The 23,456-nt window shown below is 42.2% G+C and overlaps 1 protein-coding gene across 2 annotated transcripts; it reads right to left on the reverse strand.

The window, feature by feature from the left end:
• Positions 1 to 1,059: 1,059 nt before the first annotated feature.
• LOC111249753 (uncharacterized) lies at positions 1,060 to 21,216 on the reverse strand. Of its 2 annotated transcripts, none has more exons than XM_086987562.1 (5): positions 21,081 to 21,216; positions 17,911 to 18,142; positions 17,324 to 17,580; positions 2,525 to 2,903; positions 1,060 to 2,253 (listed from the first exon to the last, which is right to left on the reverse strand). In XM_086987562.1, exons 2-5 carry the CDS (start codon positions 18,135 to 18,137, stop codon positions 1,545 to 1,547), a joined length of 1,572 nt encoding a protein of 523 aa, XP_086843688.1. In that variant the 5' UTR covers positions 18,138 to 18,142; positions 21,081 to 21,216; the 3' UTR covers positions 1,060 to 1,544. The 2 variants fall into 2 exon arrangements, with proteins under 2 accessions (XP_086843688.1, XP_022659764.1); XM_022804029.2 differs by lacking the exon at positions 21,081 to 21,216 and adding an exon at positions 18,560 to 19,104 and having other exon boundaries at positions 1,061 to 2,253.
• Between the last annotated feature and the right edge of the window lie 2,240 nt (positions 21,217 to 23,456).

The raw sequence follows: 23,456 nt of genomic DNA on the forward strand, positions 1-23,456 counted from the left end.
ACTTAAAACTCTGCGTTTAAGTGTTGTTATACTACTTTAAAAGAAACTTTGATTTATTATCCAGACATTTATAATCAAAGTGAATCCTATTAGTGAATTCTGCGTATCCGGCCAAGCTTGTTTCCATAAAATCTTTTAGTTGAGACGATTTACTGTGCTATAGGGAAAATTGGGGCGCTATTCATTGGGAAATAATGGATTCGTTCTATCTCGAATAAGCATACAAATTCAGAAGGAAACGTGATAATTTTAAATATTAACACAAAGAGATCCACCACATGCAAAATTCACATCCTACGAATGGTAGGGAGAGACGGGTGTCAGAAAGGCTTTATCCTGCTCAGTGTTTAACACAAGCATTATCTTTTGACTTTACTATTCTTCAAAACATTGTTGAATACACTAAAGTTATTATTTAGTAGTTGGGTTCAACGCTACGTGAGCTACCGGACATAGCAGAAGGTACTGGCGTAGCAAAACACTATCACAGATTTCAAAGTCATTAGAAGCTCTGTGGGTTTTGAACTAATTTTGAACTGATTCAAAATATAAGAGCCTTAACGTAATGCAAAAAAACTGAGTGGCTCTTCGGATATTTCAGAAACTACGTTGTTGAAAGGAAATAAAAACACAAACATAGTAGTTGTGTGCTACACCATATTAAGGTATACAAGAATGGCAAGTTGTCGCGTTTTCTACTAACATTTGCGATGAATTTCTTCATAATCCAAACACACCTTCATCTTGTTTAATTGAATTAATTACAACATTATTATTAAAAAATTAACAGAGAACTTAACTTAGTCAACTAGTTGGAAGTTGGATGGTCAGTTTTCCAAGCAAGTCACGCTGAATAGATCTCGCAATATGTAAACTTGATGATATAACATTCACCTAATCTTATATATCACTCTTATCAGTTACCTATGCAGAAAAACGTGTCTTGAAAGGGCCTTACATCAATTTTACAGTATATATAAACACTTGATTACGACGTAACTAAAGTCTTAGACATATAATATGTCTTGATTACGCGAATAATAATTGCTAGTTTTGAATGAGCACAAACTTAGTTGTTTATGTTGCGTTTATTATTATAATTATTATTAATATTATCATTATTACGCTTATTATCGATCATTTATTATTAATTTTTAATAGTAGGTATGCTTAATGATCACTTAATCACAACAAACACCATAACTACGGTGCTGCAAACTTAGTACACCGGATGCACGCTATACGTCGCCCCTTCACAGCGGTTAACGGGTCAGAACTCAGTTCAGTCCGTTTCCTTGTCCGTCTGTCCCCATAAACCCCGACTTCAATAATCAGCCTCATCCTTGGCTTCTTCCATTTCGATGATGAACTTCCAGAATTCGCTTCATTTTGCTTTCGATAAATCGACACTTCTCCAAGCGGATCTAGAAGTTCATTGTAAAGCTCGTTGGAGATCCTCACTCACGTCTACCGGCTAGGCCCTTTTTCTCCTCTATATTTTCTTTTTAAACTCTTTTTTTTCTAAAGTCTTTTTCCACGGTGCATCACTCGGACTCCTTTACTTCTAAAGGTGAGCCAAGCTGCGAATCGGGACTATGCACCTGTGCTTGCATCCAGTCGCCTCCAATCTGATGTCCTGGTGACGATGGTGGAAAACGTCTTTTCTTGGCTAGCGGCTCGGCCTCGGTGTCTGCGCACGTCCTGAGGTTGAGCAGGCTGCCCCCAGTGGCCAGGTTGGCGAATAGGGGCGCTGCTGGTGGGAATAGGCCCGGGTAAGCGGGAAGACTAAGAAGTGAACGCGGCAGGCCAGGTACGAGCCCTGCGTAAGGGGTCCCGCCGCCACCTCCTCGGTGGCCATTTGCGCGAAATTGTCCGGCGAAATACACTGCTGCAGCCTGACTTACAGCTGATGGAGTATCGCCAGTGGAGAACCCGGTCAACGACTCGGCGCGTACTTCTCGGGTAGTAGAACAGTCTTTGTCATCAGATGAAGAAGTTGGTGAGGCCGACGATCGAGCTGGAGGACTCGATGGTGAAGGGGGTGGTCGAGACGGAGATGTCTGAGCGGGTGCCATAAGTTCCTCAATAGCTGCTAAAACGTCTCCTTTATGGCGAGCTAAGATTGTTGCCAATGATGAAGCACTTCTATGTGGAAAGAGCTTAGCAAGGGTATCAAGAGGACGACGCTTGTTGTCGGACTTGCTACTCGAAGTACATAGTGATGCAGGAGAAACGGCCGGTGATGGTGACCCCCTGGCAAATCAGTAAACCAAATCAAAGAAAACGAAAAATATACAATAATTACACTATGTGTTGGATTCAGATATACCAATAAAACTAAATGTAAATTTTTTTTCTGATTCAGTCAGCATGTTACATTTAGATTCTAGTACATAAACACTACAACTAAATTGATCACGATGATTTAAAGGTAATCAAATCTTTAAAGACACACACACATCTATATTACTTGTAGTAAGCACACACTTCGGTCGTTTCTATAAGGAAAAAAGCAAATTTTTACCTGATTAATCCTTCCCCAGGAACACTGCTTGCAATGGAAGTTTGCGACGATAGCGCAAGTTGTTTATTTACAGAATTCGATTCTTTGTTGACAAAAGTGGCCTCAATAGCGTCTTTTTCGGCCCAGCCCGAGGGCGACCTGCTCCCAATATTTGTTCCATTGTTCAATCCACTGGCGACATCCAAGGCAAGAGGTTGTTCATCGATTTTGTCGTCAGAATTGAGCGTGGGCGGATGCGGTTCGAGTCCGTCTCCTCCACCGGTGGCCTTACGGCCTCCGGGGCTATTGCTTTCACGACGTTCGGTGGCACCGGGGTCGTTAGGACTGGAGAGGTTCACCACACCGTGTACAGCATTTTCTGTTAATAGCTTCTTCCACTCTGCAATATTAAACAAATGAAAATTGATGATTAAGATCTACTTACTTATTGTGCTCTATAATATACAATACGATATTCGAGTACACGATTGCTACAAAAAAAGGAAACTCTAGGCCCGTTAGGTCAATTAAGAAAGAAGAGGACATGCTTGGCTAATTTAAGAGCGGGCATCCGGAATTGATTTATTAGACGTGACGCGTTATATTTCTTATAAACTCTTGGGATGTTTCTACGTTGTACACTTCTGCTTTATCGTCTATTTACATAATTGTTTTCTGTTAACTATACTGGAAGCAGCATTAATATACTCTTAATATTACATCTAATAATAATTTTTTACATCATCTGCTAAGCCACTCCATATCCTATTCAAATTTTAGTTTGTTATTGGCAATTATAGTTGGTTAGTATAGGCATGTCGTCTATCAGATACGTCCCAAATGGCACCTCGCATAATTTTCACCCCATGCCCCTTGCCTCGCCGCCTTACTTTCCCATTCCCCTTCATGGATGCACAGTCCCAATTTAACAACAGTGTCGAGAAAGTAATCGATCTTCATAAGAGCTAAATGTTGCTTATAAGACTACCAGTCGTGATCGTTGCCCCGCCCCAAAATACTGCATGCACCCCGCGTTACTTTCTTTAAGCTGATTCCTTCATACTCCACAGATAAGCTGAAAAACCCTATTATTGTTGATCCTCCATATTGAATCTGAAGAAGCAGCGGGCAACAACAAAACTAGCAACGATAGAAGTAAACTTGTAACTTTATCGTCATCATCCTAAACATCGCCTCAGGTCTCGGCTGAATAGTGATAATAGGCTGTTGTTGTTGATTGATCCGTTACCATGCTAAAGGGGCCGAATTCTAATCGCACGACTCATAGTGGGTAGAAACGGTGTGAATGGAAAAGCACGATCGGGAACTAATATGAACTACAACAACAACAACCATGCGAACAGGACTGACAACAGTAAATAGCCATAGCCAGCCGAACATAACAATATAAATATATTGGATATACACACGAATGTCCACCGAGTTTAACCTTGAAATTGATTTCATTGTTACAATAAAGCAAGTCGTGCTTTGGGAGACGCTTAGTCGAGCGTTTCGGAACATAGCTTCGAGAGATGTAGTCCCATAGAGAGCGGAGAGGCAGGTGGGTCAAAGGTACATGTCAGCAGGATTCACCAAAATTGCCATTTGGTGTACTTCAAAGCACAATTTTACTAAGGATGTTTTAAGGCAGCTTTGCAATTCTCGAATATGGCCTAGTTATGAAGCCACTTGCAGCACTGCAGAGCAAATTCAAACTGAGCATATTTTTCTCCTTCTACATTTCGTTGGGAACTCGAGGCGCAATCTACAACGAAGAATTGAATCGCATACTCAGGTAGATCACACAGTCTGGGCGTTCAGTTCTGGTGGGAAGGCAAATCTACAAGAAGAGCTAAAAAGCTAGTGAAACCCAATGGGCATCCTTCGCTGACGCGTCAATTGTGCAAATCTATTCCATGGTTGTGGTTGCATAGCAGTCATTGCCAACACGTTTGATATAATTACGTCGAAGCCAGCAGAATTTATAGGTTCTCACCAGCAGGCAGCGAAATGAGTTGTTGAACACCGTTAATTTTGTATAAAGCTGACACAGATATCCTTGTACTGAACACACGGGATACTTTATTTGCTCTCTATGGCAGCTTCAATTCATTTTCACTGGTGGATACGCACTGTTTGGGTTTGGCGGCTTGAATCTCTGCCAAGTGTGAACGAAATGACACTGGAAAGGTGCGATGTTGTATTGAGGCATATTATAATTTGCCTGCGGCGTAATTCAATCATACAGTACTCTCTTATAATGGTATCATCCATATACAGGGCCACCCTTCACAGTGGGGTTTCCTACTGAAATCTCTTAGTGACCAATTGAGGAGGTGCTGACTCCTATTCATCCACTGAGATAGAAAGGATGCAGTCTGACACAGCAGGTGTTAACATCTCGCCCGGGGGCTTCCCATACAAAGTTGTTGATTAGAGCTTTGATATACGCTATACGGCAGTGTAGCCTTATAATGGAGGAAAAACAACGACCATATTAATGACACCGCGAATGTTAATATAAAACATGCAGCGATTTATTTTCGTAAGGTATTCCAGGTATACCAAGTAGAGAGAGAGTACAGAAGCCAGTACCGTGCTTTCGATATAGGCAGCTATGTGTACTTCATGTTCAGATATTCACACCTCTGACTGAAGGTCGTTAAAGCTGCGTGAAGCATCCGTTAGGTGCCATAACACGTTTACGCTCAAATGTACGTGTGTGACATGAGGCTCATGTTTATACACCTTGCTTGCAGTCCGATTTTCACCTGATATTTATCAGATATCAATGATACGAACTTTGTATTATGTACTTATCTATGTATATTTGGTGGCCATTTTCCTAATCTCAGCCCTCATTTCAAACCAAACAACTAATTAATAACGATAGCCACTATTAACGGCCGTAATCGTAACAAGACAATTGTGAAACTAATACTAAAATAACCACAAGGTGATGTGTTCCACTTAATGGGAATCGATGATCTGGGACGGTTATGATAACAATGGCAGTCAAGTAAGGAAATCAGCTAAATGTCTCTAAGGCTCCACTGTAGGCAATAAAAACGCAACGCACACCATTACCGAGAACTCGATAAATCTAGCGATGAAAAAGCACCCTACGCACTGCTTGTGTGCTTGTAAGCAATCTTGTAAGTGTGTATGAGGACGGAGTCTCGACGCGCTGTATCTGGAGCTAATAGAAGCAGAATCCTGAGTCGCGCTTCTGCTGTCACTGCGGCGGCGACAGTCGATGGTGCTGCTGCCGCTATAGGAAAGAAGGTGGATAGTAAAGCAGCTTATGGCAATGGCAAGCACCAAGAGATGTAGACAAGCGTAGCAGATCTCGAGAAGCGAGAAGACCGACCGAGGTGTCAGTAGCAGCAGTAGTCAGCTTGAAAGCGGCACCAGCCACCGCCGAGTCCACTACTGCCGCCAGCGTCATCGTAGGGAGAACAAGCCTGCTACGGGAAACGGGAAGATAGAACACAGCGATTGTGTCGCGGGGGTCAGACCAAGTGAATAGGGGATGCAAACGAAGAGGGGAGAGCAATGGGGATGTAGAAGCTGTGGAAAAATGGCAGCAAGAGACAAAACCACGGTAGCAGTCAGCACGATCGCAACTGACGCGACATCAAGAGAAGATTTGGTTGCCGGTGGAAGAGGGTGAATGGAATCACGAGCAAGGAACTGGTGCGGACGATTGTGGTGAGCAGACGAAGAAGAAGAATCAAGTTGTTGAACTAGAACGGAGAAGTGTCCGAGGCCACCGTTGTTATTTCTATGCAGATCGCGGACGAGCCACGATATCGAACAGCCATGGCCAGCTTTATGATAGTATGCTGGCACTCATGTACCCGTTCGGTGGGTGTACACCATGACACTGATAAAATCGAGAAGCTTTTCTAAGGATACCATGACATGGTTGCCAGTTTCAGCCCGCGGTTTGGTGTCGAACTGTCAAATCCAACATAGCACAAAACAATACCATAACGTGTTGGTACACAAAAAGGCGAAGCTCAAAACACACAATGTGCAGTTAGATAATATATAGATTCATATTATACTGTATATCGTACTAGTTGGTGTGATCTCAAAAACGTAACTTCTTTTTTTTATTAGTAACATGCGAGCTAACTGGAGCGTTAAGTAGCGTTGCAAATGCATAAACTCGCACTACGAAATATAGAGCGTGTCATCGACGCTACAAAAAGGCACAGAATGACATCCAACAGCTGTATGACAAATGCGACGTCTAATAATAGTAATTTAAATTTCCGCCCATAGTCCTATAGACACAGAGGTCCCTAGGCGACCATAATATTCTTTCTTGGCTGAAAAAAGTATGTCAACACAATAGTAAGTTTAATTGTTTGGTATTGAATTGTTGAATTCTCAACTCGTCACTATGTCAACAACTGCCATTCTTGTGTAGGTCTCGGAGTAAGCAACTGAAAGCAAATGCCCCTAAAGAGAGAACGAAGAAAGCGTCAACCAGAGAATGTTTACAAATGAAAGTGTACAGCCTATATGTACAAAACATTATTTTAGGTACAGCAAATTACATTTTTTACGCCAGTTGTTCGCTTATCCAAATAAGTTACACAGGTTGAAAATATTTGTATTTAGTCCACTTGAAGTGTATAAGCAAATCGTATTTCCGAAATTTATTTAACTTTATAATAAAGTTAAATTATCAATGGTCGATTCAGTCCGTATTATTACTTCGTTCGTTCCGTTGAAACCCGTCAAGGAACGTCATCTTTACATTTCTCAGGAACTGAGGATGCTAGCAAGAGATTGGGCATGTATCATCATATTATGTAATCGCTATGAAAGGGCGGAGTATAAGTAGCACTGTTACGACACGTGTATCGAGGGTGAAGGTAAAGACAGTTTGGGATCTTAGTTTAGGCTTGGAAAACGCCTTTAAATTGAGCACAAGGTTGTGGCACAATCACAACCAGCTGGCTAGTAGGAGACTCAACCAATGGTGACTGGTAGCAATCGGGCCCTGACCAGAGCGAGACGGCGGCGACTAGGGCAAACCAACAACTGGCTCGTGTAACAAGCGCAGGAACAGCAAGAGCAGGGGGTGCTGGAGGTGGCGGTACGCGTTCCGTGAAGAGCCCTCGAGACTCAATTGAAATTTCACCTCAGCTGCAACCTCAGTGGTTTCGTTTCGAGGTGATGTGGTCGTTTTCGTTTTCAATTCGAAACAACTTGAGAGAGATTCCGAGTACGCGGTGTCGTCTGTATCTGTTATGTCAGTCACTATCTCTTGAGTTCAGTTCGCCACTGTCCTTTCAGTTCCTCAAATTGAGCTGGAGCAATCTCCATGTAGGAAGAATGAAACATGTCTCATTTCCCGCCTCCATCATCTGCGTTTTGCTTCATCCGATTCTCTTGTCTATTTCCTAGTTGGCGTCCTGCACTGGCGCGGCTTTTCGTGGTGGGGGTGTCGTGTCTCTCGAATGTCCGAAGCAGTCCGAAGTGAACGCTTAACGTCATCGCCAGTGAGTGAGTGGGACAGAGATAGAGAGATTCAAATTAGAACTCAAGAGGATTTGCCACAGACTCAAGGACGAACCCCATTGACCTCAGTTACAGCTGTTGAATTCAGTACAGTTAGAGCAAACGGACTGTTACACGGTGTTGATTGTGTTGGCAAAAAATGTAAAGCAATAAAAATTCGTCACTCATATTTTTTTCGCACGCTTCCAGACATGTATTTATGGGGCGTATTTGATGAAAGCCTAAGTTTTCTACACTAGATATAGAAGCTAAACAAACTAACCGAGCCACTAGATACGGGGAATGAAATAGTTCTAGATAAGATTTTTTAATAATGTCCGATGAAAGAAGCCAAGGACTACAGTAGGACAGACATCACATTTCGTGTACTTACACTTTGCTGTATAACATTAATATGACACGCATGGAGCACGTTAGCACCTAAAGCTCATCGAGGGCAGCCCCGCTGACAAATGCGGTCATGACTTACGTCGTCGTCGCAACGGGGCGGGAAATGGATAAACGAAGGGAAGAGCAATCATATAATATTAGAGATACGGCTTATACACAGAGGCAGAACCCTGTCCAACACTCAGCATCAGCAGGCAGACCAGCCTGCTGCTGGCGGCTCGCAAGTCGGACAGCAAGCGATATGACATATCAAAGGATAAGGTTATAAGTGAGCTGGCAGAAGGCCGCCGGCAGTAGCAGCGGCAGGGGGAAGAACTTCTTATGGAGCATTCCTTCCTGCGACGACGATAGGATAACATTCCTCCTGCTGGCATTAAAGGGGCAAAGGGACGAAAAGGGGGAGAGAAGAGGGGCTAGTGCCAAAGGGATGGTATGCCACGGCGATAGCGGCGGCTGCAGCAGCAGGCGCGAAGCTGGGCAGGGCAGTCCGGGGGAATCCACCGACACCTTGGCAGGCTATCCGATCCTAAGGGGACAATTTCAATATTCGGTACCGGCCAAAAAATATATCTGCCTCGAGTATAATGTGGAGCTCGATCATTGCCTCTGACGGACGCGAATCCCAAAAGATGCCTTGGGTCCTGCTGAAAATATTTATCAGTCGTATTAGTGCGACTGTCAACATCTTTATGTTGGTTCAAATGTATTCGTTTTATGAATTACCATGTATTACAGTAGGTCCTTGAGTATATCACAATAGTTTTTTAGATGTTAGTACCCGATGGGTGATGGCCTTACAAATATAAAGGAAAAAGACGGTAAAAAGGGGGTGAGTGAAATGCCACCACTGATGGTTTGCGCGTTCCTATGACTGTCGGGGGGTGTCACGTACCTTCGGTACGTGGTCTCCTGTCTCCTCTTTGCGCCAACAGCTATCCAGTTAGACCACTGCCATTATGTGCCATAAAAAGGCCCGAGAATCTATTGCGAAGGGACTACGTTGAAGCATAATAGACTCTAGCTGGGGTGACTTGGGTCAGGGAATAGGTTAAGCCATGTTGTCGAGCAGCAGCAATAGTAAGTCGCTGTTGTTGTCGAAGATCTACTACAACAGGTCGATTGTCATTCGCACTTAAGTATATTCTGATTAGCTAGCATTTTCATTCGGTATCTCAACTATTCTGGCCAAGATAGAATTTCTTATCTGGGAACATAGTCAGAACAACAAACACATTACACTCAACGAACTATTGTCGCTGAGGTCTATTGTCATCCAGGCGCAGCTGACCGCTGGTGAGTGAACCCATGAAGTGTACTGCTTTGGATCTCTCATCACTACAAAAGAGTATTAAGGACTACACAAAGACCACACATATGGTAAGATTACCGCTACCAACTAGTGACTCACTGACTTAAGCTTATTTGCAAACTGAATACATTTTAACTTACGCGTTATATTATGAACGCAGATTATAACAAGCAGGGCAGAATTGGCTAACATATACTTCGTTACACAAATATATTTTTACAAAGTACTCACCTAAATTAAAAGGGGCAAGGGGTACCCATATTAAGAAGGTTGAAGAATTGGCGTAAACCCTCATGTGCGCAGACATATATATATATATATATATATATAGATTGCTAAACTACAAATATGTGTCGTATCACTGGAATTACCCCTATCGTGTGTTTCCTACTTAAGCCTGTTGAGGTAGACGCTTAGCCGACCCTGAAACGCGATTCCATGAGAACGCCGTACCAGCAGCTAAGCTGTTGGGGACACAATACTGACTCACCTCGCGCTCTATCGCTGATGCTTTTCTACTGAGGCCAAGACCGAAACTCACTATGACAATGTGCGTATATATGACTGACGGGGATGACACCCGTTTGAAATAGAAAACCACTTAACTACAAACTACAAAAAGTGGATCGTCACCAAAGACGATCAATCCAATCTCCGCCAAGTATACACATACTCAGGGACATTCATCCAGACATATATATATATATACGGCTAACAAGCACCTCTGGTACAACCATTGCTGGTGACACTAGGTCCGATCTTATAACATCTTATATATTTTGGCGACTCCCATCAAAGGGAGGCCGAGAGGCTCATCATCCACCCGGAACATGGTAGGCTCGACGATATCTGTGAATAACGTTTTGAATACAGGGAATTATAATTATACTGTCTCTTACCAAAAAGGCCGTCCGTACTTCAGCGAATGCGATCGTCTCTGTTTCATCGGAGTACCCCTTTCTTTTTAAAAAAAGCATTCAAATTCTAAGTGCCTTTGCCTTACTGTTCTAGGTATTCATACTAGAGTGGCCTCGAAAGTCAATCATATATCAAGATTACAATTCAATTGTCCTTGTCGTGTATGTTTCCCGTCCTTCTACAGTTTACCCGAATTTTTAGAAACCTACTATAGTAGCTTCGACTTTTGGGCGTAGACAACAGTTTCAGTTAAATACATACTTCATAAATACATACAAGCCTGCATACACACCTTTCTTTCATTTGTCGATTAAACAAATGTTTGTTTTAAATAAAAATAAACGAGATATTAAAATAAAATAGTGAAAACTATTCTGCTTATGTTTAATAATAACTATATTAGCAGAGTAAATTTTAAATAATTAAACCAAAAATGTGCAGTCCCTTAAATAGTTAGCGTAATTGAATATCAGCATTTTCTGGACTCTGTTGCAATAGGTAAGACTTTTCTAAGAAGGTAAATCAATTTAATTTCATATACTGCTACCGCACGTTATCGGAGTACGCGACAAATATTCTCAAGCATTTCACTAATTGATCTAATAGAATATCATACCGCTAGCTGGTGAATGGAACCACAGTGGCATGTTATAATGTAGACTTGAGGACTATCACACTGTGCCGGAATGTAAGATTATCGTTCCTGGTATTGCAGCATAATCTGCTTCAGAGGGTTTTTAGTTTTTCATTTAAACAAAGCATACCATACAGCAACTTAATCCTGTTGATTCCAATACCATAACATCACTTTCTTGTTTGTTTGAGTCCCAGTCTTGTTTTCCTACCCAATTCCTATTATGCCTAGTACTTTCTATGACGATTGCTCTATACCTGGGGGCTGCTGTAATACGAAGTTCACAAGTACTTTACTTCTGCTCTCGTGGCAAGGCCAAGCTCTCTTCTCACTGACTCGAGATGCACGAAGCGGAAAATTAACACACACACACATACACTGACATACACAGCTGAAACTTCACAAACGACATCATCATTTGGACCATCGTAGATATGTGCCCACATATTTCCCTTCTTTGGGTATGGGCTCTTCTCTGAGGGAGTGGTCGATTCATTTGACACCAACCAGTACAAATCCTGACAACGACACTCGCTTATTTCTTCGTAAAAATATAACGCCCTCGCCGGGGGTGTCGAAATGCTCTGATTCAACTCCGTTGTCTCCCGTCGTCAGCCATCATGTCATCATCATCATCACAGTGACATTCATCGCCACCACTCATCGGGGGTTTATTACGATGGCCCGTAATGCGCACAGCGTCACCTAGATGAACTATGAAACCGTATTAAACTACGAAAAGAGAAAGGCGAGCAAAAAGACTATGCTCACTAAAAATTCGTATTTGCATGATTCTCAGCATCTCTAGTTGTCCGGTTTTTTGTAACACATATATATGTTACATAGTACCTGTTCTGTATTTTCCACTAGTGTTGGTGAAGAAATCAGGGCATTAAGTATTGATAATCGTATCGTTCTATATCTATGTGTATCAATTTTCACATCCTGTTTCGATGACAATGTGATTTAGAAAATACGAAAGCAGTATGTTGCATCGATAACTGCTTCAGCCATCAAAGCTGCCAAAGAAGGTAGGAATGGTTGGCAATTTTTATATGGATACGGTTCGTCAAAGTCAACTTTTCGTATCGTCATGATTCAGCTTCGCGAGGAATTCGGCTAATATGCATCGCGCCCTTTGTGAGTTCCCTCCTAGCCTGCCTCATTCTCTCCCTCCTCAAACGGGAGCTGCACAACTCATCTTTGCCAACTAAGCAGCTTGTAATTTTCGAAGTGGTAGTAGAAGTAGAGGGACACCGTTTAATTCACAAGCCCGATATCTCTCTTGATTTCTCCTGATCTCTCACTATTTTGGCTCGCTACCACCCCCCAATAAAGCAATTCACACTGCCGCTGCCCCATATGGATATCAATTATCCTTTGCACTACCTACCATCGTTTCTCAGCTCCCAAAACCCCAGCACAGTCCTTCCTCGCATCGGCCAAAATATCTTCTATATTCTTATTTAGTTCGCCGCCACCCCTCGTAGTCGGCACCATTATCATCATCGCTACTTGCGGTCATTAGAATTGCCCAGCTTTGTTCACGTTTCACCGTTTCCCGTTGCTCCTAATTCTTTTACTCGAATAGAATCTCTTAGAGAGCGGCAGCAGCGGTAAATGTGTTTAATGTAAACACGCGGCGCGCGCCCGACCAGATCAGTGCGTGTGTGATCGTCGTCTGACAGGCGTTGGTCAATACGTTGGTGGCTGACTGATTGGGTGTGTTCTCGTACGAACTCGCGCGCACGAGCTCCACCAACATCATATATCCACTGATCGCTTCCCATTGATAACATATTGGCCCTACACGGCGACTCCATCGGTAAATCTAAGTGATCTTCTCACTACTATATTACAGCTGCTATTGCTAGCAATGTGTCTGCCGTCTTCTTCTGACCACATCCTCGTTTATCGACATCGTACTCCTCCAGAACAAACACACTCTGGTGGGAAAAGGAGTCCTAAGCACGTTCTCGCACTAATAGCAGCGTGATCTGCCTTCCGCCGAGCACCAGTCACCTTCTGCTACCAGCTAGTTATTATATTAGCTGCTTTCGAACAAAGATAGAGTCGCTGATGGAAAGTTGCTTCCTTCTCGACTCAATTGAACACCATGTTTGTAGAGGATTTGCACCAAGGCCCACATCCATCGAAGTCAGTTACCGCTTCTGCAGTATATACTCGTAAAAATAGCCTCACATATTAATAGCATTATGTACAACATATATGCAAAGATTAGTGAAAGAGTATCTGTTCAAACAGCGTGCATCCGATCGTTCACTTTAAGGATGATAAATCATGATGTAACACTATGTAAAATTCATTGAAGCTAATGTAAAGTACCAGTGTGAGATATCAACAGCAGCTGTTATAAAATGACAAGTTCTACATTGGCGACTCACAGCCCTTAACTTGCCAAAGGTCCACTGACTTGATGTTCCATTTGCTTGGCAAATTATTTGTAAAAAAAAAAGTAATCATTAATAGTGAACGTAATAAATGCAGTTTAGACACTTTTAGTCTGGGTATCTCAAATGCGAGAGCATTTGAGTCATTCTCTATCGACTTTAGCACGATGTTCGTTTATTGGCCCTTGATGTTTCAAAGTACAGTAGCCTATGGTGAGTTAACTACATGATTTAGCGCTTGACTGAATGCGCCCCAAGCATAGTTGAGTGGCGCGGATCGAATGTGTTCAATCAGTCAATCGAACACTTGCGACACTGGATTAGCATGAACTGCAACATTCATATTTAGCCAGTCCCTCCGCCCTCTTTTATTCACGACAAGAGGCGGCTGCGATGACAACGCTGGCTCTAAAAGAAGATTTGCCGACTGCCTATTTTCTACGATGCATTTCTTCATCTCGCGCTGATGACCGACCGACCTGCGTTTGTCGGTTACCTTGCATCGTAACACATGACAACTGCTGAGCAATGACCGACTACTACCTGTAGTGGCGCAACGTCGTTCATATTCATGATTTGAGCATTATTCAGCTGGCTACACGATTTTCAGCAGTTGTGCACCGAATATAGCACAGGCCCCTGCGGACACTACAAGCCACAACCGGCTTTATTCGAATCGGCGGTGCCCTCTTGACGAAACGGAGACAACAAGCTACAAGGAAGACACAATGATGTACGAAGATGCATTCGAGATCCGACTTGAGCAGGCGACCACAAGTGTGGTGCTTGTCGTAGTCTCATTGTAAATACACACGCACGCACATATATACATACACGCTTTGACGGATCCAGCTAGGCTTGCCGCGAGTTTAACTGGTGCCTCACTACCTTGGGAACACCGAGCTCCAACATCGGGTTCAAAAATTGCAGTTTGCAAAAATGCAATGCTTGTTTCCTCTCCAATTCGATTCGGTTTCGTCAAGAGCTGCTCCATGCACTGGTCACGAAGCTATGTACTGTGTTCGAAATGTGAGTAGGTACTATTAGTAGAAAGCAAACACTGCTGAGGTCCACAACCGACAAGTGCAGCAGGAAATGAAACGCGATCAAGGTCCTCTTATCTTCTCCCTCAAAAACACGATTGCAGGATTTGGAATAAACCATCTATTGATTGTTGATTTATATTCCTGCCTGCTGATCACATAGCTATCAGCAAAGGAAGCAGTAAGAATATGTCACTGGTTGGTTATCAGCATGATTACTTTTATTGAAGAGATGTTCGGCTTGAAAAGTAATGTAATTATTGTTAGCTGTTGTATTTGTAGTATAGATTGTTAGATTATAAGCTAAGTTTATATATACTTGTTTTGGCTTAATAACCAAACGCACAACCCGCTTAAGACACTACCGTCGCTTCCTCGAAGAGCAAGTTCATTTGGCGATCCATCATATACGTTATACAAGGATCGTATTTTAGGTGTTATCGCACTTCACGTCACGCCGATCGTCTCTCATTTCTGCCCAGCAGAACTCCGCGAAGTTTCGGCTTCGATCAAAGGTAAAAGAGGTCCTCTGGATTGGAAGTGAATTCAACACAACGAAAAGTGTACCCGTATTCCTATTTGTGACTGCAAGTCACTCACCGACCCAGAGCCCACCCCGCGGTGACAGATTGAGCCATACCGCTCAAGAATCCATCGTCAAATAGAAAATCAAACGCAATGGGATCAAATAGCACCTATCATAGAAGACACTTAGTGACTTACATGGATTACGTTACTTACGATGTGATGATGACTTACAATGCATGGATTAAAATGCCTTGTTTAGGAGCCCTAAGATAAGGTGACGGCTGTTAACAATAAAAAGGCCGTTAGCATTTTAAGAATAGGTAAGTTCTGTATCGAGTAGCAGTTACACAAAAACCAGAAACGGTGCTAGCAGAGAGTACTATAGTGTTTGAAACTATTTAGCAACTTAATTACGGCGTCATTCCACGGTAAATGGAAAGTAAGAACTAAAATGTCTCGCTGAACGCATGAACATACTCTGCCTCGTAAAATCACCTGCAGCTTAATTTGAATTTTGTGGTGTTTGAACCGTTGGATCCGAACAATAGGAATAATTTACAAATGGAAATTCTCAAGGCGAACGGCTACCGATTGAAGCACCTAAAACAACTTTTGGATGCTCCGTTTCCAAACTGAAATGAATAATCGAGTGGTATTCTTATAGCGGCCACCTGTGGCGGACTTTTCAACGACTCGCGCATGCGAGTGTCAAACCTTTAGTTCTTTAGAATATGATTAAACTACTGTTTAAAAAAATAGTCATTTATGAAGTGTTATTTGTATCAAGCTTCAGGGTCCTTCAGTAAATACATGAAAGCAAAATTCATGCCATTGAACTTATCTAGAAAACGTCTACCCCCATTCGATGGTTAACATTAGAATCCTTCGGGCTGTGAGAATATTCTGACATTTATCAATAATTAGTACCGCATGCGTTTTGGCTATACTTCGTATACCGTATGAAATTTGTACAAGAACTGAGTCCAGTTTGTCAACACTTAGGGATCCAAGAACGTCACCGAGCTCTCGGTTAGAAATAAATTATGACAAGAAAATGGAGGAGAACTTTGGCAGCGTTGGGTTGTGGACAAACAGCCACCCGATAACATGGAGCTACGTTTCAATTTATAGCTTTATCCTGATTAGACAGTTGTCGTTGACGTTCCGAGTGAGCAGATGACCAACGCAACTGAAATCACTGTCACATTTTGCATTATTTCGCAACATTTTGCTTATTGTTGCTTCGATAGTTTGAAACTTAGTGCTGCAGAAGGAGGCTGCGTACAACAGAGAAGCGTCATTTCCCAAACAATTCAGTGACAACATCACCTTATGACATATTCGAAGATAACAAACGGCTCTGCCTTAACTCGAACTATTCTTAACACTGTGTATTCAGCGTTGACGATACATCATGGGACAGGATGGAGCGTGGGCTATGCGGTGTGCAGTTGTGTTGAAGAAGGATGTTCGAAGAGCTTTTCATGGCGGTACCAGCAAACATCGGTAATTGTGAATACTGATAAGATCTTCGCTGCGCAAAAGTGGGGAAGAGGCTCACGCAACCTTCTCAGGTTGCGAACAGCTTCAGTAGGAAGCCATAGCAACCATTAGTAGAACGAAAGGCAGATAGATAGATCATAATCACATAGGCAGATAACGCACTGTCGCACTTACTCATCCGCATACTTAGGAAACTGAATTTAGCTTCACAGTTGCGGAGAAGGAGATCGAAGAAGACTTAACTATTCGTGCTTTGTACGCCTGATGGATGAATTATATTATCTTTTGTAAAAGCGACCTTGCATAATAAACGTAAGACTCCCTAAATATCTTAACAGGACAGAAATACGAGTTACAACCAACAATATTAAATTGCGACACTGAGGAATTTATAGAGCTCAATAGTTTTCCCTATATACTTCCTACCTAGAAATGTACACGTACACAATGAATTCGTATGTAGGAACACCCGGTCTGAAAAGTAGATTTTTGTTCAGGAATAGCTAAATACTTTTAAGAAACGCAATAATGTATTTTACTAACCAACATTAGCTGTAGCTGTTACTGCAGCAGCAGGGTCCTTGTCACCTTCACTGGAGTTGTTGGAGATAGTGGCAGCAGCAGTGGTGTTGAGGTCATCAGTGGGGATCTGTCCCTCTTTTGACCGTTTACCCCCAAGCAGGTGGGACATGGCTGCTGAAAAGGTGAGTCCTGCTCGATGCATTGCCATGATTCCCTCGTGACATCCGTAAAGTACGCTCAACTCGCGAGCCTCGTTCTCCTCCTGCGCTTGTTGTCTCCTGAACGTAATGCGTGTCAGAAAAACGAAACCAATTTAAATCAGGTATACTTTTGGTAGAACGCTTAATTTATACTGAAAAACTTACAAATCGGGCCCCACTCTTTCAAAACAATCTATCGAATTAAGGGAAATTATCGGTGGAACCGCTGCCTATTTAGACCGGGATTGTTAAGCGTAATCTGCCTTTCTAGAAGATAGCACGAAAAAAATCATTCTCGAAAGTGAGAATTATACTAACGTACAACTAAACACCAGTGTACTTACTAGACTTAACAGAAAGTGATCGCGTTGGTTTTTTCATCATATGTACAAGTGTGTTATTTCTTACCTAAGGGCCACCTGAGCTGCCATGACCCGCTGTCTCTCGGCGATGAGCGTACACTTGGCACAGGCGCAGTCTCTCCAGCGGCAGTAGCGCTTGTGCCCCTTCAACGCCGACACCACACCGTGGTTGCGACAACGGGCGCATTTCGGGGTCCTTTGATATCGTTCTGCTCCCATTCCAGCTACCCCACCGCCTCCAGACTCTTCTGAGCCGCCGAACACTGGACTCATGTTACCTTAAATTTGCGCATGGCAAAGGACTATCGCGTAACTACAAGGTCCTTCGTTCGCCGCTTGTTGTGCCGTATTGTAAAATGTTACTTTAGAGAGTTCTATTAAGCTACTGATTGAAGTCAAGCACATACGCACATGACAGTAGTTCAACCACGTGGTAGCGGTATGTGGTCACACCGCCTCAGACTGGGGTACAGAAAGGGCAACCACGCAGAGCCATAATAAAACGTAAAATTTATAAATACCAATTAAGTATGTTTGTTATAGTAAATATTTCGCATTACGATGCCAATGAACCAGTTGAACAAGCGCATGCTGACGTCCTTCCAAATTAATGACTATACGTCGTGAATTGCTGTTGGCACGACAGGCGGTTCGATGGTTCAGTGACAGTTCAGTCAAAAGCTGAAGTAACTCACCACTGGTGAACTGTGGGGGTTGTGAGTGAGCGGTGTGTTGAGTAGCGTCCATAGCTTTTCTTTTAAGCCTTGAGGCTTTGACAGTTGTTGTTGTTCTGTGTCCCCAAGGCAAGTCGTCACCTCTCCTGCCCACTTTCGTTTTCTCCTGACAGTCCAGAGGTTCATGCACTCCACACCTTATGACGCGCGACACACACTTCTTAACAACTTTCTAGTGCTCCCTAGCCTGTCGTTTCCTGGTTAGCAACCACACAGATCACAGTAATCAGGACATTTCCACCTTGTCCATTGAGTCAAGTCTGTCTGTGCACAAATAATCGCCGCGAGCGAACCACTGTTCCGCTCGAGTCGAGTGTTGCCTGACACTTGCCGACAAGTTATACGCGTTCGGCGACAACGACTTACGAAGCGTTGAAGTTACTCTAACAGTCAACTCTGTCGGTCGCTCGACAACTGAAGCTCCGCCTTCACAGGGAGGAGAGAGGGGAGGAGCCAACAGATACTCGCGACTCCGCTCGAACCGCTACCCCAGGCCTGGCCAGGCCCGTGGGACACAGTGGGACAGGATGCCGCCATCCTGGAGTCAAACACTCGAAGGCAGCACTTGGTACTCGACAAGCAGGACACATACGCACACATACAGGAGCCGCCACTGGTGAGGGGTAAAGAGGGAGAGGGTGACACACTCACGGGCCAGACACACGAACGAACGGATGGCTGGCTGAGTGACTGAGGGGAGCGAGTCCGAAGTAAGGCACTCTGGCACTCAATTCACACAACCAAGTCACCAGCCGTCTACCAACTTCCCGTATTCCGCATGCCGTGTCACTACACCTTCGTGTGCCCACTCATTCACCGTTGCTCTCCTTTGGAAACCCCAAAACCCTGATGCGAAAATGCGGCAGCGAGAGAGTGTCTCCGAGCGCCACGATAGGATACCGATGGCGACGAAGGAGGAGGACACTCCCCGTGTATACAGACCACTACCACAGCACACTAACACACTCATGAACATATATACTAGCAAACATACACTCGAACATTTAGTGACAGGCAGTCCTTGCACTCCTCGAAGAGCTTAGCACAGCAAAAGGAAAGCAAGCAGCAAAGGTACTTACTGAGGACGTAATGCTACCGAGTATATTAGTGAGATTGCTGTAAAAAAGTGGCAGCATCTTCAACAAAACAATATACGAAAGCTTTCGGAAAAGATTCGGCGCTGCTTATTCTTAATTGGATTTAATTCAACTTGGCACTAAATAGAATGGCATAGATTAGAAAAATGACAGCATTTAAATAGCACGGCAAGCACGCGAACGGAAAAGTATTCGTTCTTTTATGTATTTTATTTCGTTCTAATTCAACATTTCAAGTTAAGAGTATTTAGGCTTAAAAAAGTCATATACCTAGCACAATTTATGTGATTAAAGAAGTTCAACTTCCATATATCAAAATACAGTGATTCAAGATATAGCTCAGTGTTTTGCAGCACTATCAGTATTTCAGTAAACGTAGCATACTTCCATTAATACTACGTCAATAGCTGGGTCACCAACAGAAATGCATCCACGAAGACCGAGGGTACCAATTATATAAGTTTCGTCCATAAAATCACTGCACGGCTGACGAACAAATATACGTGAGCTTCACCTTATCGAGCTATTTTGATACTAGCATTTTTCTAGGAATCTTGTCTGGATTCAGTTCTGAGAGCACCCCTAGCTATAGAAGTTCCTGCGAGTTTTTATAACTTGATTTTTTGACGGGCTATGTGGAGCCCTTAACAACAACAGCACTTGAGCAAGTAAAAGATTTGCCTTACTTGTGGGCTATATGTACAAATAATTTGTAAAACTTCTATCGTACAGCGAAAAGTTTACTTGGAGCTATTGTATTATTCAGCTCAGATAACGTTTGAAAATCGCCCTAGATGATCAAGGAAATAGACCTTGTCTATGGCCCATATTGATTTCTGATCGCGAAGTTGCATATATACGCACACACTACACGCTTGATTCAAGGAGACAATATCAATGCACGAAATATTGATCGTAGAAAGCTTAAGAAATGGCTATCAGACTGGTGCAAAACATAAACGGTCGCCAGCATGCCCCACACCAAGTGGAGTTCTTATAACAGGAAATTATTACCTTTCTTTATGCAATGCTACCCAGAGGCATGCCATCATAAAGAAGTACGAACAGCGAACCGCTGACCACGTTACGGGATTCTAAAAATCTCCTTAAGCGTTAAAGCTCACTTTCTATGGTGGTTCTTTATTCAAGTTTTATGGCGATTCAACATATTCAATGGCAACATGTCCGCCAAAAAACTGAATCCTTTTATCCGCTTGTATTTTTTCTGGCGTACAAAAAAAAAGGTCCACAAAATATCATCTTTGTGCAGAACCGTGTCCTCAAACATTGTGCACAAGGAATGCAAAAAGAGTTAGGTGCGGGTATAGTATGCTACGATTTTAGCACAAAATTTTATGGAACGGGAGCTGCTCGCCATCACTAACCTCATTTTTTGATGGTGCTCCTCTTTAAATGGAGGGTAGTCTTGAATTGCTGGGCCCGCGAGTGTCCATAACGTGAATAGTAAATTTTGGCACCTTGGGCACTCACTAAATATTATGTGTGTGTGCTATACATGTGGCACAGCTGAGAGTGAGGCCTCACATTTAGTGACACAAATGTTAGCAAGTGAATAAAACCGGTTAGATGTTAATTTTATTTGAACTGCTTCAAGGTTAAAAACAAAATATAATTATTCTAATGATATAACAAATTTACTGATCATTCTAGTTAAGAATATATTTTCCAAAATTTGTCGCATCTCTACATATCCGTGTTATAGGGATTAGATTATTTCGTCAAAATAAACATCATTTAGATGCTTACGTCACTTCCACTTACATGTCGTAAAAGCATCTACTTTGGAATAGTAGTAGTTAGTATAAATATAGTATTAGTATAGCGGTAGTATAAAAATTGCTTATTCAAGGCTCACTCCAAAATTCTGTGATCTTATGTAAATACATACAAAAAGCTGTTGTTAAAATTTTAGCCAAAAAGCAAATAATGGTAATTTTCTTTTATATAAAAACTTTGTGATTGGCCCTCGAGCATACGCAAAAGACTGCTATTTAATGCAAAACAAACTTAAAGATATATGTTGGATTCTTATTATTAATTTCTAAATAAGTAGAGCCTCTGAAAAGCCACAGCAGCAATCTAGAAACAACTATCTACGATCTCCTTTAATAGAAAACGCGTTGTCCGTGTCTGAAAAGATCCCCGTTTTATTTATCGACGGTTTTCCGTATATAGTTCGAAAGAGTTATACTGAAAAGTTCCTTCGACACAGATTTTAGTCCATTATGAGCAAACGTGTCAGCTACAGACAAAGATATTTTTCATCGTCGGAAGTTTCCTAAAATTTTGGCAGTCTTTCGTTCTGTTGTTTGTCAAAAAATTACAAAGTTAAACGAGGAAGAAGAGTCGCCCGACATAGTGCCGAATTCCACTTTTTTAGGTCGAGTGAAGTTCGAATTCTCAAAACAGGAGTACTTCCTGATAATGTACATCTTTTCTCTTTAATGTTGAAGCACATACCTGAAACACAACTTTTTGATACCTATTTAAATTAAAACGCAAGAATCGATTAATACAAATTTTGGATGCAGCGTCAATCGCGACAACAACAAATGTTGAAATGGTCGAATGTACCAGTTTAGCATTCGAAAAGTAATTACACAGCGTAGACAACTACGTTCTTAATTTTTCTGAAAATGTGATCCCGGTATATATATATATATATATACAGATTACATACATTTACATATCTTTTTATATACATACAAATAATTAACAGTCTCGAGATAAGTGTAACAAACCTATTTTTTGAAAAAAAAACTTTTAAAAGGAGGCACAAATTAGAAGCGAAATGTACAGATATAAATATAATATAAATATTATATATAGGCTATAGCGTGAAATGTAGTAGAGATAGCAGGATCTTTGCCTAGAAGATAAGGTCCCTAAAAAAACATTGAGCTTTAAAATTTTGATCCATGGCCCCGATGAAGACCAAGACCGATGAAGATTATGTTTGAAGGGAATGTGAAAAATCGACAAAGATCGCTCATTTCAGTCGGCACAATGCGTGAAATGGACTACCAATTTGCTAAACAGTAAAAAATCCCGTAACCCATCAAAATAGTTACTGTAGTCAGGTAAAGATTTATAACAGTCGCAGCACAAGCGAAAAAATAAATTACAACTTGAACTACGTGATGTACTGTACTTCATTCGATTTATTCAGTGTCATTTAGTTTCCTTTAGCTAGATAGATTCCTTGTTAAATAGAGGCGACTAAGAAAATCAAATGTTACATTAATGTACCTGTGTATTTTAACAAGCTATCAGGCTTTGTCAAGTGCAAGGGCTAATGTTATTCGGAGTCGAAGAAAGTCTGAGTTGCTCGATGCGAGGATAGGTGACAAAGCAGTTGAGCCATGGAACATAACGATAGGTTGGTAAGCGAAATCGAACAGACTAAGAGTAGGGAACAACACAATGGACGACTCCTGACAGTGCTGCTTCTGCTGCTGGTCCCCAGGTCCGCAGTTGGAAGTCCCGACAACCGTCTACGGGCAGGTTGTAAAAGAATTCACAATACAGACCCACTAGAATGGAACATGCTTTGAGCTTGTACGACGCAGCTCACTTCAGCTGAATTACTCTTGCTAATGAGCCATATTTAGGCCGATGTCATTTCCTTACCTACTTATCTATATTACAAAACCATGACCGTATGTTTTTCACCACTGTGGTTAATACTTATAGTTGGGTTATCAATATAGGTGAGCTCCATTATACTGCAGTGAGGTGAC

Source organism: Varroa destructor, unplaced genomic scaffold (assembly GCF_002443255.2).
Source record: "Varroa destructor unplaced genomic scaffold, Vdes_3.0 BEIS01000004.1, whole genome shotgun sequence".
NCBI lineage: Eukaryota > Metazoa > Arthropoda > Arachnida > Mesostigmata > Varroidae > Varroa > Varroa destructor.

Coding starts and splice junctions, on each gene's coding strand:
- LOC111249753 (XM_022804029.2), bottom strand. CDS start 18,611: ATGGACGCTACTCAACACACCGCTCACTCACAACCCCCACAGTTCACC. Junction 17,581..17,910: donor GCAGCTCAGGTGGCCCTTAG/GTAAGAAATAAC, acceptor CATTACGTTCAG/GAGACAACAAGCGCAGGAGG. Junction 2,904..17,323: donor AACAGCTACAGCTAATGTTG/GTTAGTAAAATA, acceptor TTAATATTGCAG/AGTGGAAGAAGCTATTAACA.